Source organism: Pyrus communis, chromosome 13 (genome assembly GCF_041283825.1).
Source record: "Pyrus communis isolate YQ-2024b chromosome 13, ASM4128382v1, whole genome shotgun sequence".
Classification (NCBI taxonomy): domain Eukaryota; kingdom Viridiplantae; phylum Streptophyta; class Magnoliopsida; order Rosales; family Rosaceae; genus Pyrus; species Pyrus communis.
The window spans coordinates 24,284,154-24,301,577 of record NC_142577.1 but is presented as its reverse complement, the minus strand read 5'-3'; the positions used below and the strand labels follow the sequence as shown (position 1 = coordinate 24,301,577).

Below are 17,424 nucleotides of genomic sequence, written 5' to 3'. Positions count from 1 at the left end.
GTTTACCTTTTGGATTATTTCGCCAATTTTTTCTCCGAACTTGGAGCAACTACTAGTTTCCTCCTTGAACTTTCCTTTGGGCCTATTCTTCTCCTCCACAATCATTATAAACGGTTAGTTTCCAACTTAATGATTATGTTTACGCACAATTTATTCAAATTTTTTCTGGTAAAAAGTACACATGCAAATCATTAGATGTTATTTGCTATATATTTAGGGTAAATTAATCAAAATAGAAGTTTAGAGGAAAATTAGCAATGCATTGCAAGCAAAATCATAGAAATATTCTTACCATTACATCGTTATTTTCTGTTAAAAAATGATACAAAATCGACTAGAATATTTTTCAACAAAAAACTACGGTATAATGGTAAGCATGCCCTTAAGTCCTCAAACATATTCCAGGGTATCACCCACACATTACGGGTGAGTAGTCAATCATTCCAGTTGACGGAAGAGGTTTACAAGACAAGTAACAATGAATCAAGGACCATACAACCTCAAAAACTTTTAAAAGTCGCAAAGTACCTTACAAAATTCGAACTCACCATTATTGTTCTATTGAGTGGTCAATAACATTCCAGAATTATCATTAATTATCTTTCTTTTCACCGACTATTTCAGAGACATGCCACTAACCATTTCATTTTTTGGTAAAACATTTCATCAATTTATTAGTGTTTATATATGTTGACTTTAAAAATTATCAAGCATACGTGGCGCGCAGACCAAGTAACTAATAAGCTAACTACGTCATTCAGTTATGTGCAAGGCGTGCCAACTTGACGACTGAGCTCAGCTGGGAAGTAAAATATGATGATGTCCCATTGAGCGCGTTGCTGACTTCTTGATCTTGCGACTGCGGTCGATGAAGGAACACGTCTCGACATTCAGGTTCTAAAGCCTAAAGACAAGGCTACTAGTTCTGCAAAGTTCACAAATCGTTGGCACCGGATTCGGTCACGGTGATTATATTCATGAGAGTATAAGCACGTCGAACTGGCATCAGACTATATGAACACAAATACTCAAAAAAGATGTATGTCTTGATGGCAAATGTGGTTCGGTCGTTAGAATGTCGAACTCTAAAGTGTAGTTGTGAATATCCAATCATAAAACAACTCGGCGTTCAACGTGCCAAGCCTAGTAACCTGTAACATCTCACTTCGTCGAGAAGGTTGATGAGATGACCTCTACCAACAAGGACTCGAAAATCCTTGTGGATTGAGACTTGGATAAATAACCAGTCAGTCTCGAAGCAGTGTTGTTTATCCAGACTGAAGGTGCTCCTTGATCGGCTGATTCAACGGCTCCAATGTTGTTTATCCAAACTAAAGATGTCACCAATTGTCTTCACAGTGTTGTTTATCCAAACTGAAGATGTGTTGGTGAGAAAAAAGGGACAGAGGATAAAATCTCCAAGGTTGTTAAGAAGCTTTGTGCAGGGCAATTTGTGTGTTGAATTGGAGGGGTCTTGAATGATGCACTCCCTTATTTATTTATAGTAGCGAATCCCCTCATGGCCGAGCTAGAGATGGACTAGGAATAAAACTCCTCACCCCAATTCGATCAGGTCTCGGCCAATCCTAATTCCTATAGGACTTTGAATCAAGCTCTTTAACAATCCAGATTCATCTCCTGATCCTAAGCACCTTTAGCTTCAAGACTCCTTGTTCCATTGGAAATCGACTACTTCACCCTTATCTAAACTAACCCCTCTCGCAATAGAATTCGCTCGACCCTAACCGGACAGTCCACAAGAAAATTCTAGACAAATGTCATTGGGCCGAGAATAATCCCAGGCTCGACCCAAACAATATCATAAATGGTTTTTAAAATTGACTCACACCATTAAAATGGTATTTGAAGTTAAAAATTTATCAATGTAGTATCTGAAAATAGGTATCGTAAATCAATGTGGTCATTTTGTCACAATTTAATAAAAAAAATTGTTATGTGCTGATACGGCACATAAATGGGGTCCACAAGATGTAAGAGTTTTTATCACGCATTGTCTCTGAAATTGACTCACACTATTAAGATAATCCCTAAAATTGAAAATGAATCAACGTAGTCCCTGAAAACATATAGGTGTCGCAAATCAATGTGGTCATTCGTCATAATTCTGTAAAAAAAAAAAAAAAAACAAAACAAAATTATGTACAGATGTAGGTTTAATAACTAATTAAAAAAACTTGTCAAAACACGTTTCACAGTGAGATTATATCAAGGCAGAGCTCACCGTTCTCCGTGTGACCAAGATCATCGGTGGAGAAGCTCTCCAAGATTAAAGCTATGAGGCTGTCAAATGCCCAAATATTGACGATGGAGTCACAAAAGTCGTCACCAATCCAAGTCGTCCCCAAATATAGTTTGGATCGTGATCTAATTCAATGAAGGGTGTCGAAAGGTGTAAAGATGGGTGTCTTAAGAATTTTTTTTTTCCTTCAGAAAAAAGATGGTGAAGGCTACCAGAGATGGAGGTAGAAGAGTATGGATTGAGATTATAGGTGAATGCAGGATTGAGTTTTTGGTTCGACAACTTTTTTAATTAATTATCAAATTATTAGACCTATTTCTAATTTAGTTTTGCTTTAGTTAGATTCATAGGTGTATATATGTGCCACATCAACACATGACACAATTACGACGGAATGATTACACTGATTTACAACACCTATTTTAGGACCAAATTTTTAATTTCAAATACCATTTGTGATTAAAAAATGACCTGCTAGACCGATTTATATGTCATATCAGCACATAAATTTTTTTTTTACAGAACTGTGATGGATGAACCACATTCATTTGCGCCACCTATTTTCAGGAACTACATTTTAAATTTCAAAGACCATCTTGATGATGTTGGTCAATTTCAATTATCATTTGTGATAAAACCCATCCTATTTATTAATATTAAAAAAAAAATTAATTGTTATGAAAACCATCACACTTTATCCATTATCATACTGTGAAAACGGTTTATAATTTAATAAAAAAGGTAAAATTATTTCTTTAGAAGGAAAAGAGAGAGCAGCCAGGAGTAATGTGTAACGCTTCTCCACCTATCCAATCGCCGTTTCGACCGCCGCGGGATTTAGCAAAAACGTTCGCCGTCACCGTGCGTCACGTTAGCGGCGGAGGGGATCTCAAAGTGCCAGAGCCTCCCCACCGCTTTAACCAAGAACTTCCTGCAGAGGAACTCCTCCGCGAACGCCTTCTCCACCTTCCGATCCACATCGTGAAGGAACACGTGCGTCACACCGGATCCCCGCCTCCTCCTCGCCATTACAGCCGCAGAGAATATAGCCCCCATCCGCCCCGGCGCCTCCGGGAAATACCCGCGCGGCGCATCGACCATGACCAGGTCCCACTCCTTGTCGTACACCTCGTCCGGCAGGTTGTCCAGCGCCAGCCTGCACTCGGTATTTCCGCGCAGGACAGCCTCGGACGGGGAGCACGACCGTTGGGAGCGGTACGAGGAGAGGAGCTCGTCCGCCTCCTTGAGCTGCGTGCGGTAGCGCACCGTCTCTGCCCGCAGCTGGGGGGCGTCCTTGAGGACGGTCTGGACCCACTTGGGGTCCTCCTCCAGGAAGAGCGTCGTGCCTCGTGGATTCAGGGAGGCCCACATGAGGGAGTCGAAGCCTAGGCCGAACACGAGGAAGTTGCAGGGGGAGCGGGACTTGAGGACCTCGAAGGATACAGCGATCTCGTCTCGCGACTGCTGCGGGGTCTGGTGCGACGTGGCGTAGTGGAGGATGGCCTGGAGCTGGATGGCCGCCGGGGCATCGTCGACGGCGCGGAGAAATGTAGGTCCGGCGATGGAGTAGAGGACGGAGGTGCCAGCCTGGAAGAAGCTGGAGATCGCCAGCGCCGCGCCGATCAGTAGAACCAGAATGACGACGAGAAACACGGGTCTCTCCGACAATGGACTCCGATTCTTCATGTTAATTTTTTAATAATATTTAAGAAAAATAAAAAGGTGAAAATGTAAAAGGGTAAATCTGCATATATATGTCGATTGAGACTTTAGGTTCCGACGTGCGGTGGTTTATATAAAGCTGGGGAATGGGGATGGGAAGAAGGGGAAGGCGGAAAGGTAATTTAAGCAAAGATCGATAGGGCAGGGGGGAGTTTCGAGGGGGACATTAATACGATTATGCACGTTTTTGGCAGCAAAAACTTGTCCCGTCGTGTCTGGGTTTTGTGGGTGCGCAAATCACGTCGCGTGTCCGACACGAAGCTTGATATTTTTTACATCCCCTCACTCGACTGGCGACACGTGGACTTACTTTTTCCCCATACTGTTGTTTTCTCCCGATACTGTCTCAAATTCTCGGATTTGAATTCTAACCGATTTTAAATTTTTTTATATTTTATCTACTGATTGTATATTATTTGGTTAAAAATTATTTTAAAATTTTTATTTAAAATTAAATATAAATAGTATTTAATAAAAATTAATCACATATTATAAGATAAAAAATAGGATTAGAAGAATTGTACAATCTTACAAAAAGAATTCAAAGATAATCCTCGTTCAAAATTCTCACTACCTCATCAGCCAAAATCATACGGTCGTACATGTTTGACTCCATAAATGCTACCAGAACGAATTTAATTTTAAATATTAAGGTTTAGTAAAATTTTGTGAGGAGAGTTTGACTAGTTAAGGTCGAGCGAACATTTTTTTTCCATAAATACTTCCAGAAACTTTTTTTTTTATTTTTTATTTTTGGGTAATATAGCCAATTTAATTTTAGATATTAAGGTTTGGTAAAGATTTTATGATAAGAGTTTTGGCTCCTTAAAATTGAGTGAGGAATTTTTTTTTTTTCCATAAATACTACCATAACTAATTTAATTTTAGATACTTGGACATGGTAAAATTAATGATAAGAGTTTTACTCTTAAGGTTGAGTGAGGTCTTCAAAATACTTTGTAACCTATTTAAATACAAAGAACTTCTAATTAATGATTATGATAAAAAAAAATGTTCATGTTATCAGATAAAGATTATTTTTGAAGAAAAATAATCAATTTAAATTAAGATCGTTTAGTCAATCAACTAAAGCAAATAGATAGACGGTTCATAATATTTTTACCGAATTTGTTCATCTATTTTTATACAGTTGGATGACTTTTTGGGCGGCCCAAAATAATATTTTGGGCCGAGCTTAGAGTCATTCTCGGTCCAGTAACATTCATCTAGAATCTTGTCATGGGCTGTCTAGTCAAGGTTGGGCGAATTCTATTATAAAGAGGATTGGTTTAGATAAGGGTAAAATAGTCGAACCCTGGTGCAACAATGAGTCTTAAAGCTAAGGATCCTTAGAATTAGGGGATGAATCTTGTTCGTTAAGAAGCTTTGTTTGAAGTCCTATAGGGTTAGGATTAGTCGAAACTTGATCAGATTGGGTTAAGGAGTTGTAATCTAAGTAAGCTTCTAGTTCAGCCATAAGGGGGTTCACTGCTATAAATAGAGAGGGGAATGCATCATTCAAGGCCTTTTCAAATCAACACACAAATTACCCTACGCAAAGTTTCTCAGCAACCTTTATTCTCGCCAACACATCTTCAGTTTGGATAGACAACATTGTGAAGGCAACCGGCTACATTTTCAGTTTGGATAAACAGCACCGGAGCCGTAAAATCAACTGACCGAGAAGCACCTTTAGTGTGGATAGACAACACTGCTTAGAGACCGACTGGTTATTTATCCAAGCCTTGGTCAACAAGGATTTCCGAGTCGTTGTTGGTATATGTCATCTTATCAGCTTTCTCGACGAAGTGAGGTATTACCAGGTTACTACATTCGGCACATTGAAAGCCGAATTTGAAATTGAACTTCACAGAACTATCGCCCTTCTCTTCAAGTTTTAGAACTTGAAGGCCGAGATGTGTTCCTTCCTTAGTCGCAGTCGTAAGATCAAGAAGTCAGCAACGCGCCCAATGCCACATCAACATATTTTACTCCCCGGTCAAACTCGGCCGACGAGTTGGCACGCCCCGCACATAGCCGAATAACGTAGTTAGCTTATTAATTACTCGGTATGCGTGCCACGTAGGCTTAATAGTTTTTAGGGGCAACAATGACTAAAAGATCTTAGTTTTAATTGATTTTTTTTGTGAAGACGATTTTTATAAAGTGATTTATAATATGAACCGTTTGAATCATAAGCACAAAGTTTTATAAACATGGCAGGAAGTATGGAGCCAATTCTTTCTCAAATTTTATTGCACGAAAAATTTTCTATAGTACGACCATGATATATCAAAAAAATTTATTGTAAAATTTTCAATTATAGTAAACTTGATATAAGTTAGCAAATGGTCTTTTACCACAGTGGTGAAAAGTTGTTGAGCCTTTACATGACGACATGAGTTCGAACCCCATCGGTTGCTAATCTAGCATCTAATTTAACAAAATCAATTGTTTAACAAAAAAAACTTGATATAAGTTCAATTTTATGAGTTATTATTGGGCTAAGTCCACTTTGTTGGATTAGGTCCACTCACTAATTATCCACATCAACTTATTTTTCTTATTTTTTGATAAATATCTCTTTATTTATAGGATATCTTTTACTTAATTTTAAGATTAAATATAAAAATTAAATATTGTGTCTCCTGCTCTAATTTGTATCTTAATTTTTCTTCTCCCACATCACAGGCTAACTGTGTTGACTTCTTTATATTATAGGTACTATATATAACAACATATACATGAGTTTATAAATGTATGGAAGATGTTTCTTTGAATTGTTTTCATGAATAATAGGTAGTTTAATTTTTATTTATTTTGTATACACCTCAATCACAGGTTAAATGTATTTTATTAACCCATGGTATATGTATCCTATATGATGACATATCCATTTTGTTATTAGATTTTCAAATTAAAAATTTGAGTAAAGATATATAAATTAATAAAATTAAAACTGAAAAAATTGGAAAATTGGACTAAATTTATAACAACTCCAATTTTTTGACATGAATCAAAGTACCCCTTTGATTATTAAATCGTTAACTGAGAATTTAATGGCTAAAAGTTTAATGTACAACATATAATTAACGAAGCATACTGATTTTTTTTTTTTTTTGTTGGATTGTGGTTTGGTAAATTGCTTAATCTTTAGATGGTTGATATTCATGGCATTGCATTTTTTTTTTTTTTTTTTTAACTCAAGAAATCAAAATTTTATCTGTTGTTTGATAAGGATGTCGTACCGAAAGAAACTCATTTAACATCAAATTTTAGAAAGTTCAAAATGATTGAGGCTTAGAATATTGAAAATTGTTGAAACTCAAAAACAAAAAATGAAGTAATGATTTTACCTTGTATAAATTTGATATTGGATATTCTTAGTGATCCCCTTTTTTGATAAGGATTCCAAACCAACGAAATTGTTTTTGGATAGGTTTAATAAAGTACTTCGCATGTGACATTATACTGCAATGACATGAAGTAATTATGTATATATACACTATGCAGGTTGGATTCTCACTGATGCTCCTTCCTTACCAACTAGTAGGGAGCATCTATCTGTCTACATGCGGGGCTTTTGTTTGGAATTGGATCCTCTCCTGAGCAGCATATCAGGATCATCCTGATCCACTAACACGGATAATTGGATTTTGATCCAATAACTACAAATAGGAAGTCCTTCTAAAACTATAATAATTGTAGCCGTTAGATCAAAATCCAACGATCCGTGTTAGTAGGTTAGGAGGATCCTGATCTTTTGCTAAAGAGAGGATCCAATTCCCTTTTTGTTTAATGTTTCTTGGTGGTGATTAGGCGGATGAAACATCAAAATAAAGTTACAGTGCTAGCGAGTCTAAGTGACCTGCTCCGATACAAAGAAAGTGAACGACTATATTAGTACTTGATATTATCATTGTATTAACAACATTATATTGATGTAATGGTGGGAAATACCAACATTACATAAATAATATCTACAAAATATCGATTATTTATCAACAATATTTATTGAATATAGACTTCTCGTTGCAAACAACGTTGAACAAGTATAAGATAGCACACAAATTAGAATAGCTCCATAAAGTAACAAGAAAGTTCGAGAAATGGTATTGTCTTGTGAGAATCTAACATGAACATAATACCAATTTTCTTTTACGGTTTATACCAACCAATTATATAGAGTAAGGTCGCGTTTGACATCTAAGATTAGATTGGAATGAATAATTCTCAAAATTAAATTATATTGAAATCAAGAATTTTCAATGTTTGTCGAAACTTTAGATCCAATTGTTAAAATATACAACAATGATATTAGCAACAAATTACTCAAGGACTACCGTGGAAAGGGTGGTAGGTTTGAATGGAAAATACTGATAATTTTATCTAATAAGTAATCAATCTTCTACCTTTAAGTTGAACATAATTTATTCATTTATTTCTCAACCTATGAGAAAATTAATTTCTATCCTCCCAACACGCAAGAAATCAAATATGTGACCATTCTCACACCTAATTATGGCCATGACCGACTGTCAAAAGGCCGTATAGATACTTTGCCAACCTCTTTTGCACCACTGGTACTGGATGTCTCATTCATGTGAAATGGGCTTAGGTTAGGCCCTACCAATACCTAACATTGGGCCTGTAGGGGCCACATGGTCCTCCTGGTCACGACCTGAGCCGTTGATTACCGAGCGACTCCGGACGAGGAGAGAATTTCTCCCATCTGATCTCGTACGTCACGGAGCTTCCACGCGGGCGAAGACGTCGGCAGTCGACACGTGTGGGCCACAGCTTACTTCATTTAAACCAAAACCTCATATCATCACTTTCTCGGAAAATTTTTAGTGTGCTCGAAAAACAGAGTGGAACATAACATACTATTACACAATTATAAGAACATTTAAAAAATAAATTTTCTAATTATATAATAATATGTGATATTTTGTCACTTATAAAAACACTTAAAAATAAACTTTCTAATTATATAATAATATGTGATGTTTTGCAAATTATACCAGCGCATTGAAAAATCTCTTACCCTTCCCTTCTTTCACAATAAATGCTGACAAAGTTGGTGGCAGTCCCCGCTTTCACTTTTGTATAATGAATAAGGAGCGGCAGAAGCTACTAAATGCGGCCCAACTACCCCAATGGGCCTCCAATTAAAACCCTCTTCATGTCGGTCGGGAAAACCTCATCTCTTCTCTTCCTGCATCCTCATTTTCTTCAGCGAACATACCATAATATTGTATAATAATAATGAGGACTTCTGTTTGTCCAAAAAATAATAATAATAATAACGACTTAAAAAATAAACGATTCATATCATATTTTGGATAAGAAGCAAAAAAATTGCTATAGAATAGCGATATGAATTGTTCAGCATTCCCTTTTTATCAAATACTAACATTATTGATTTAGGATTTTAGACATTATTGAATTAGGAAAATGATCAACACACGTTATTTTTAAATTTAAATACTCTTTTGTCTAGTTATGTTTGTTGTTTTCATTCATTTATTTGACTTGACGACAAAAAATATATAATGTATGAAAAAGTGTGCGAAAATTATCTATATGCGTCTGTAATTGTCTTAGTTGCATGCAAATGCTAGAAGGATCACATTGTTATAGCGCATTTGTTTGTCGTATGATGTGATTAATGATTGATAACCAACATTTAATTAGATAAATTCATTAAGACATAATGTGTACACATCACTTATCATATCATGTAGTCCGCAAATATAATATAAAAACATAATCTCCGTGACATTTGTCATTTGTCATTGGATAAGCGTCACGATTATTGATGTTAAATTTAACTGACGCGGAAGGTCCAGATTGAAAGCATTCAACCCCCATCCCCCCTTCATTAAATAAGCTAGTTAGACAAGACCAACTCTAACATTTCCCTTCTATTACCAGTCAATTTGTTATTCCACATTATCAAATATCACACGCAAAGAAGAATATATAGAATTGTTGATATAGCTCGTTCAGAAGATGATGAGGAAAATGATGGCGGTGCTGTTCTCCGTTTTCGTCGCCTGCGCTTTGGTTGGCGAGGTCAGAGCGGCGGCGCCAACGGTGGCGGAGAAGTGCAACGACAAGTTCCAGAAGGTGGCGGTGTGCTTGAACTACGCGACGGGGAAGGCGGATGCGCCAACGAAGGAGTGCTGTGATTCGGTGAAGGGGATAAGGGAGACTCAGCCGGAGTGCCTATGTTACGTCATTCAACAGGCCAACAATGGGAGCGAGGAGATTAAGAAGATGGGGATTCAGGTGGCCAAGTTGATCCAGCTCCCCACAGCATGCAGCTTGAAAAACGCCACTTCCTCCGACTGCCCTAGTAAGTCCTAAAACGATGTCATTTTGAGTTTACATGCTTGTCTTGATATATTATTTTTCTTTCCTTTAATACAAAAATATTATTTTTTGAGTTGAATTTGGACTAAGGTTAAATTCACAACTTAGATATAGTTATGTTTCGAATTCACCATGTGAGTGAATTAAACATGAGATACATACAAGTAGTCTAATTAGGTATAAACTTGTCAGTGAGTTAAATTTAAAACATTTCACTTACAAATAAAGAGAAATATCATTCTAAAAAAAAAAAAAAAACAAACCCCGCCAGTGACGATTTGGTCTAGTGAAATCTAGTTTTTACATTGTTGGGGTAACTCATAAATTCAAATGTTTTCTTAGTTCGATTGTGATTTGCGGATTAGTCAACTAAGAATTGATTTTATTTTCTTCTTCCCTTGATTACTTAAACTAGTAGTTTCATTTGTAAAAAATGATGTAATTTAGTTTTGTGTGTCTAGATAACATCATACACGTAGATGCTAGAAAATAAATTATGTTTTATCAAATTTTTCTTCCTAGTCTCTCACATGTGAAATGTGACATGGGGAAAAATGTTGTGGATCTCACATGGAGGTGAGAGGATAAAATTGGGAAATTTAAAGTCAGGATTTTAAAGAGTTTTCATTTATATATATCATAGCATTAGAGAGATTTTTTAATGTACCGGAAATAAGGTCCTTGACACACCAAATGTTATAATATAAGTGAGAAGAAGTTTTTCTTCACTTATCTATTTACTTGTATTTATTGATATTTGGTGTACCGACCACGTATTCTGGCACCAAGAAAAATCTCTCAGTGCTGCATGGGGTAGGCAATTGACAGGTTGACACCTAAAGGCTTAAAATACCTCATGCCCTAATGCACCTGTCCCATCAGGGCCGCGAGGATTAATAAGCCATTGCTCCAACCACCAACTACCAACCAGAAATATGGCTCACACACATACTGACACCAGTAGATAACCATAATTAGATTAACAAGTTGTTTGGCTCTTGATTAGTTTAGGGTTTCCTAATTAACCCTACTTAATGTGTAACACAAAGATCTTAATCCTACCTCACTAATGGTAATTGACTGACTTTGCAATATTGTGGTGTGAATGGCCAGAGCTTCTAGGCATACCTGCTGGCTCACCAGAGGCTGCTATCTTCAACAATAATGCATCATCAACGGCTACTCCCACTGCTGGAGCTGTCGGGCAACAATCGGCGCCCGAAAAGGACGGAGTTTCCAAGCTTGGACCCCAGCATGCTGGTCTGATGGCAATGGCTGTGGCCATCTTCTTCTTTGCATTCCCCGCACTATATGTTTAGCTAGTATATGATCAGACGATGAAGGTTCTCTCTTGAGAAGTGTTTAAGTGCTTTTTCTGCGTGATCTTTTTAGGGTTGTTCGCATTTGATGTGTAATTGTTTCCTTTGACTTGGTATCTACGTTTCAACTTTATTTGTGAACTTCATGCTGTAGTTACCCACTTCGGAAATCTTCTTAATGGTATTATTCGAGTTTAATATTCATTTGTTGTGGTGGGAGCTAATTCATATTTATTTGAATCAGCAAATATTTGATTCAAATAGTACGTGAAAAGGTCAGTTAATTTACAAGGAATCAAGTTTCATGGAGGTGAAAGAGGTAAAATTAGAAGTCGGGCAAGTTTCTTATCTAAATTGCATGAAGAAGAATTCAAACTCAGGTGCATAGAAGAGTGTATGATTGGAGTGTATATGTTACATATTCTTTTGTTCATTTGCCTACGCTAACGTGCACATAGAAAACGGTTGGGAGAAACATGACGTGCAGAAACAACTTAACAAAGAACTTTTATGTAACTTTGTACCTTGGAATTCAAATTATATGGGAGTAAATGGTCACTGTGGCAGCTCAACTGCGCGAGCCAAATAGAAAGTAAAGGCACCAAATTATACTGGTTCTCAACTTCTCACACAGAACAGAAGTACCAAAATTGAGTCTTTACCTCTATAAATTGAGTTTCTCGACTGTTACTAGTAATTCTCATTAATTGCAGTGTAAAGTCAATAGGGCTGCCTTCAAACTCAATATTATGGAGTAATTTTGGCTTACCATGTTCATCAGTACCAGCACCTAATGTGTCGATTTTGGCGAACCATGCTCCATCCGATGAACTCAATCGGTTCCAACATGCCCAACTGCCGGGTTGAATCCGTTCACAGTTTGTAGGACCAACACCATTCGAAGGTCAGTGGACTGCTTGCTTAGAGCAATCATATTCGGCTTTACACTCATTTGCTCACTTATTATATTCTCGCTTGCTATTCTTAATCATAACGAGCGACCCTCTCCTAATCATTACAATGTTGAAAGACCCTTCTTACAATGTGTCTTGCGTAGGGCATATTGTGCAGGACGTGAACAACAATACACTTACTTCTTTAAGAAAAATAATAGAATTAAGAATCATCCTTCTTATAAAAAAAAAAAGGAGTCCTCCTAATCGGCCCATCTGGACCGTCCATCCTACCCGAACTTGCAATCTCTGAAAGGGCAGACACGAAACGGTGCGCCGCGCTCGACCCGCCACTCAAATCCACTTAATCGTATATTATCGTATAGAAAACCCCTGACAATGTATTCGTCGATTCCCCAGCCAGCCAGCGCCACCGTTGCTTCTGCTAGGGCAACTTGCCTTCCTCTCTGACATTCGAACCCGGATTCTAATATCTCGCCGCCGATATGTCTCAGGTAATCGCCTCCCACTTTCTGCAATTTCAATTTTGCATTTTGGTTTTCCCCAAATCTCCACAACGAAGCCAAATTTAGGGTTTTCCCCAATTTTTTTAGCCGCTAGTAAAGTTGATTTCTTTGTGTTCAGGTTGACAACAGAAATTCTTCAGCAGCCAAGCGTGCTAGAACCGATGGTATTTTTTTCAATTTTTAATTCTTTAATTGAGGTCCGTTTGATTCGGTTTTTGTATGTTATCAGATACAAAGATTTTTTTTTTTGGTTATATTTTAGTTTATTTATTTGGAAGATCTAATTTCAGTAATTGTATATAATGTGCATGTGTTGATTCATAATGTTTTGAATGTGGATTTTAGGGTTTAATGCATTTGTATTATGTTTGGTGTTATGGTTTTGGAGTTCATTATTCGTGTATACGGTGTTTGTAGGTAGTCGAAGGGAAGATGATTGGACCTGCCCTAGCTGTGGGAATGATAATTTTTCATTTAGAACGACTTGCAATATGCGTAATTGCACTCAGCCGAGGCCTGCAGATCATAACTCAGTAAGACACCGACCGCGATTATACTGAATACTTATGAACTTGGATGAGTGTGATGCGTGTAATGCATATTTGAAGTCACTTGCTAAATCCTGTTTGCATTTTGTTCTCTAAACTTTGCATGATTTGTTTGTTGGTTTTTGTATTTTGTTTAAAAAAAGAAAAGAGAGATGGGGTCAAGTGGCAGAGGGGATTTATGTTGCGAAACTTTGCACTTTATAATGAAAACTTGTATATTTGGGTTTTTTGATAATTTTTTTTGACATGGAATCTTTGTTGGGTTAATTATGTTAGATATAGATATAAAGATTCGAGTTTTATACATTTCAGAAACCCGCTGCTAAGCCTTTCCCAGCCCCACAGGGTTACCCGTCTGCTCCTCCTTATCTGGGCTCTGCTGCACCCTCTTCAATGTATCTTGGTGTGCCACCCTATGGTTCTTCTATCTTCAATGGATCATCCATTCCTCCCTATGATGTTCCATTTTCAGGGGGATCAGCATATCATTACAACTACGGCAGCCGCCTATCTACAGGCAGCCCCTACAGACCTCTGCATTTGTCTGGACCAACACCATATTCTAGTGGTTCCATGATTGGAAATGGTATGCTTTCTTGATTTATCCTGTGATGTCCTTGTTTTTTCTTGCTTGGATAATGGATTAATTAGTACATTGATTACTATTTTTTTTATGCTGTTTAAGCAATTTTTTCTTTTCCCATTTACAATTTTGTGGTTATCCCATGTTGCTGTAACCTTGCTTATGCAAGTTCCATGCCAGAGTGTTGTTGCTTGATGAGTTAGTATCTTATGGTTTCTCTCTTATGATTTTCTAATTTTGCAGGTGGAATGTATGGTATCCCCCCGCCTATGATGGATCGGTTTGGCCTGGGTCTGCCCATGGGCCCTGGCCCTATGGTATGTGCAAAAGCTAATGTTATTGTTGCATTCTTCGCATTTAGTCATCTTCGTTCCCTAGAACTCGTTCCCTAGAACAGTCTGCTTGATATGTGTTTTCTATTGCTATTTTATAATTTAAGCCAATTTTTGCTCAGTCATTTAATTACATTTGATGCTCATTGGGCTCTCAAATTTTCTATATATTTGTTTCCGAAGTTCACAGGAAGCATTTCTTTTCTTTTGTTGAACTTGCAACAGAATACCTTGCTCTTGGATGTTGTAAAGCTTTATGTATTATTTTCTTGTGCAGGGACCAAGGCCAGGATTCTTTCCAGATGATAAAGCTCAAAAGAAGGGCACAGGTCAGTTATGTAGTCTCCTTTCGAATCTCTAGTCGTTGTTGGACATCAGTAAACGATTATTTCTAAATGATCATCAAGTTTTCAACTTTATTGCACATTTAGATGCTACACGTGACAATGACTGGACATGCCCAAAATGTGGAAACGTCAACTTCTCATTTAGAACTGTTTGTAACATGAGGAAGTGCAATACACCAAAGCCTGGATCTCAGGTCTCTCTCTCTCTCTCTCTCTCTCTCTCACACGCACACACACACACACACACACACACAAGTATGTTTGTGTGCATCTCCTTTCTCTGAATATTTTACATTTAAGTTTCTCTCGAGGATCAATTTTTCTGACATGCAATGTTCTCTTCTATAGCAGCCTGCAAAGATGGACAAAAGTTCCAGTAAGTCATCCCAGGCCTTTTTCTCACCAAATTAATTCCTTTTTCCTTTTACCGTTCTTGGCTATTAACTTTGTTGTACCCTTTTTTAATGTCAATTGTTTTCAGAACAAAAGATGCCAGAAGGTAGCTGGAAGTGTGAGAAATGTAATAATATAAACTATCCATTTAGAACCAAGTGTAACAGACAGAACTGTGGAGCAGACAAACCAGCCGAGTCAAAGAAGTCCCCTTCACCTGCTCCGAATGAAAATGATCAGGTTTGTTGCATTAGACATTTTTTCTGGTTTTCTATGGGTTGCTTGGAATCCTTGTTTTTGGTGATGTGTCTACACATTACAAACGTAATATACATCTTATGTTGTGAACTATTAATGGATCAAAAGCTTTCTTTTTCCGCTTGATTTTTGTTTTTAAACTGTAGATGGATTTTGATTCTCGCTGTTTTTAATTTTCCTTGTGTATTTTCAAGTGCATCGGTTAATTTATATTTGTCTACTGTTCCAGTGAGTACTAGGACATATTTGAGGGTTGAGAAGGTCCAGAGTTGTCATCCAGCGATGCTCAATATGGGTGTCTGAAAGTCAGTCCTGTCGTCGTCGTGTTGCAGCGGTTATCGAGTTACTCTACTTTATAATGATCTGTGTCAAGTTGTATTAACTGCTATGGTATTTATGGTCTTTGTGGATCGTACAACGCATCTTGTGTCCGCCAGTGCCATCTGTCCTGGGTTTAACAGGTTGGTTCTGGTTTCTATTAGCTAGACCCTTTACTTTTGGAATCAATTCATCTTTTCTAGTCAGTAACTCAGTAAGTTACCGCGCATGGTGTGGTACCAGTTGGCTATAAAGGTTACGAAAGTTTCTGGTTTTCATTTGATCTCAAATTGTCTGTCTTTTAAGTATCTATGGTCTTCCAAGTTTGATTGTCTGACCGTTAGAGTTGGGGACGTACAGGTTTCTTTTTTAGTCAGTTGCTTGTATTTCAATTTACTTTGGCTCTGGTATGGTGGTTCCACGTCTTATGGCCGTCATTAATCCCGTTACCTGAAAATTTATGTTTATTGTTTGACAGGCCGTTCAGTGTCATGTATACGCCTTTCCCTGTGTTTGTTTTGTCTATAGTAACCAAATACACTCGTATGCAGCAAAGAAATTGTTAATTCATACGGAGAGATTTTTCATTGTGCCCAGAACGTGAGCTGGTACGCCCTATTGTAATAATGCAGTTGGTTGAAAAATTGAAGAAATTTTTTTTAGAACCAATTGTATTATAACACTTCGTGTATTAGGTCGTTTTCTCAGCAATTGGGTCTCCGATTGGAAGTTTGAGATTTGTGGTAGCAAAAGTATTGACTTTAATAAATGCGAAATTGAAGTTGTCAAAAAGTTGTTTCGTCTTTATGATTGATCATATGAATAAATTACCACCTGTTTCCCTTAGTTGTTCAACATTCTTAATGTAACATTAGTTTTATTTTCAAAATATTCAAAAAATGGGCCATAGTAAGGGCCTTACATTTAGGGCTGGTTTCGGTTCGGTAATTGAACCGTTTTATTCGGGAATAAGAAATAAAACTGAAACTGAATCGAAATTTTTGGTCGACTGAAAATCGGTAAAACCCAAAATATATTTGGTTTTTCGGTTGGTTTGGTAAACCGAAGTGACATTTGTTTTATGGATTCGATGGAGGATTACATGGCGAAATTGTAGGGGGATTCAACTGAGGAACTGCAAGAGGATTCGAAGGAGATTTGCTCAGAATTACATGATGGTTTGACGGAGGAGAACTAAAGAAATCCGGGTAAGGTTCGCCTCAAACTGTTCCAGAAACGGTTCTCCTTTTAAAAATAATTAGAACCCAGAGGATTAGAAATTTAAAATTAGTAAAATTATATCAAACCCCAACTCGATTTTAAAATCGTCAACTGGGAACTCTAATTCAACTTTAAAATTCCCAAATCGTAAGCCTTAAATCAATTTAAAATTTTCCAAATTGAATATCCAAATCCAATTTAAAATTCCTAATTTTTCCATTTAAAAAAAAAAAAAAAAATCACAAAGTTTTTCCAATCAGGAAAACCGAATACCATAACAAAATTTTTGGTAAGTTTCAGTTTTGGTTATCAAACGGTTTGGTAT

General features: G+C 37.1%; 3 protein-coding genes across 6 annotated transcripts; 2 read left to right on the top strand and 1 right to left on the bottom strand.

The window, feature by feature from the left end:
• Positions 1-2,932: 2,932 nt before the first annotated feature.
• Positions 2,933-4,213, bottom strand: LOC137737389 (arabinogalactan O-methyltransferase 2). Its single transcript, XM_068476849.2, has one exon. The coding sequence runs from the start codon at positions 3,944-3,946 to the stop codon at positions 3,098-3,100; it is 849 nt and encodes a 282-aa protein (XP_068332950.1). The 5' UTR covers positions 3,947-4,213; the 3' UTR covers positions 2,933-3,097.
• A 5,438-nt stretch (positions 4,214-9,651) lies between these two features.
• LOC137737653 (non-specific lipid transfer protein GPI-anchored 1) lies at positions 9,652-11,883 on the top strand. The gene is made up of 2 exons (XM_068477195.2): positions 9,652-10,343; positions 11,474-11,883. The coding sequence occupies exons 1-2, from the start codon at positions 9,998-10,000 to the stop codon at positions 11,677-11,679; spliced, it is 552 nt and encodes a 183-aa protein (XP_068333296.1). The 5' UTR covers positions 9,652-9,997; the 3' UTR covers positions 11,680-11,883.
• Positions 11,884-12,746: 863 nt separating this feature from the next.
• LOC137737272 (ranBP2-type zinc finger protein At1g67325) lies at positions 12,747-16,670 on the top strand. Of its 4 annotated transcripts, none has more exons than XR_015955168.1 (11): positions 12,747-13,087; positions 13,218-13,263; positions 13,517-13,632; positions 13,960-14,233; positions 14,474-14,547; positions 14,840-14,891; positions 14,994-15,103; positions 15,258-15,285; positions 15,391-15,542; positions 15,790-16,021; positions 16,357-16,670. XR_015955168.1 is itself a non-coding variant. In XM_068476708.2 (10 exons), exons 1-10 carry the CDS (start codon positions 13,079-13,081, stop codon positions 15,790-15,792), a joined length of 864 nt encoding a protein of 287 aa, XP_068332809.1. In that variant the 5' UTR covers positions 12,747-13,078; the 3' UTR covers positions 15,793-16,161. The 4 variants fall into 4 exon arrangements, 2 of the variants coding, with proteins under 2 accessions (XP_068332809.1, XP_068332810.1); XR_015955169.1 differs by having other exon boundaries at positions 12,949-13,087; positions 15,261-15,285; XM_068476708.2 differs by lacking the exon at positions 16,357-16,670 and having other exon boundaries at positions 15,790-16,161.
• Positions 16,671-17,424: the final 754 nt, after the last annotated feature.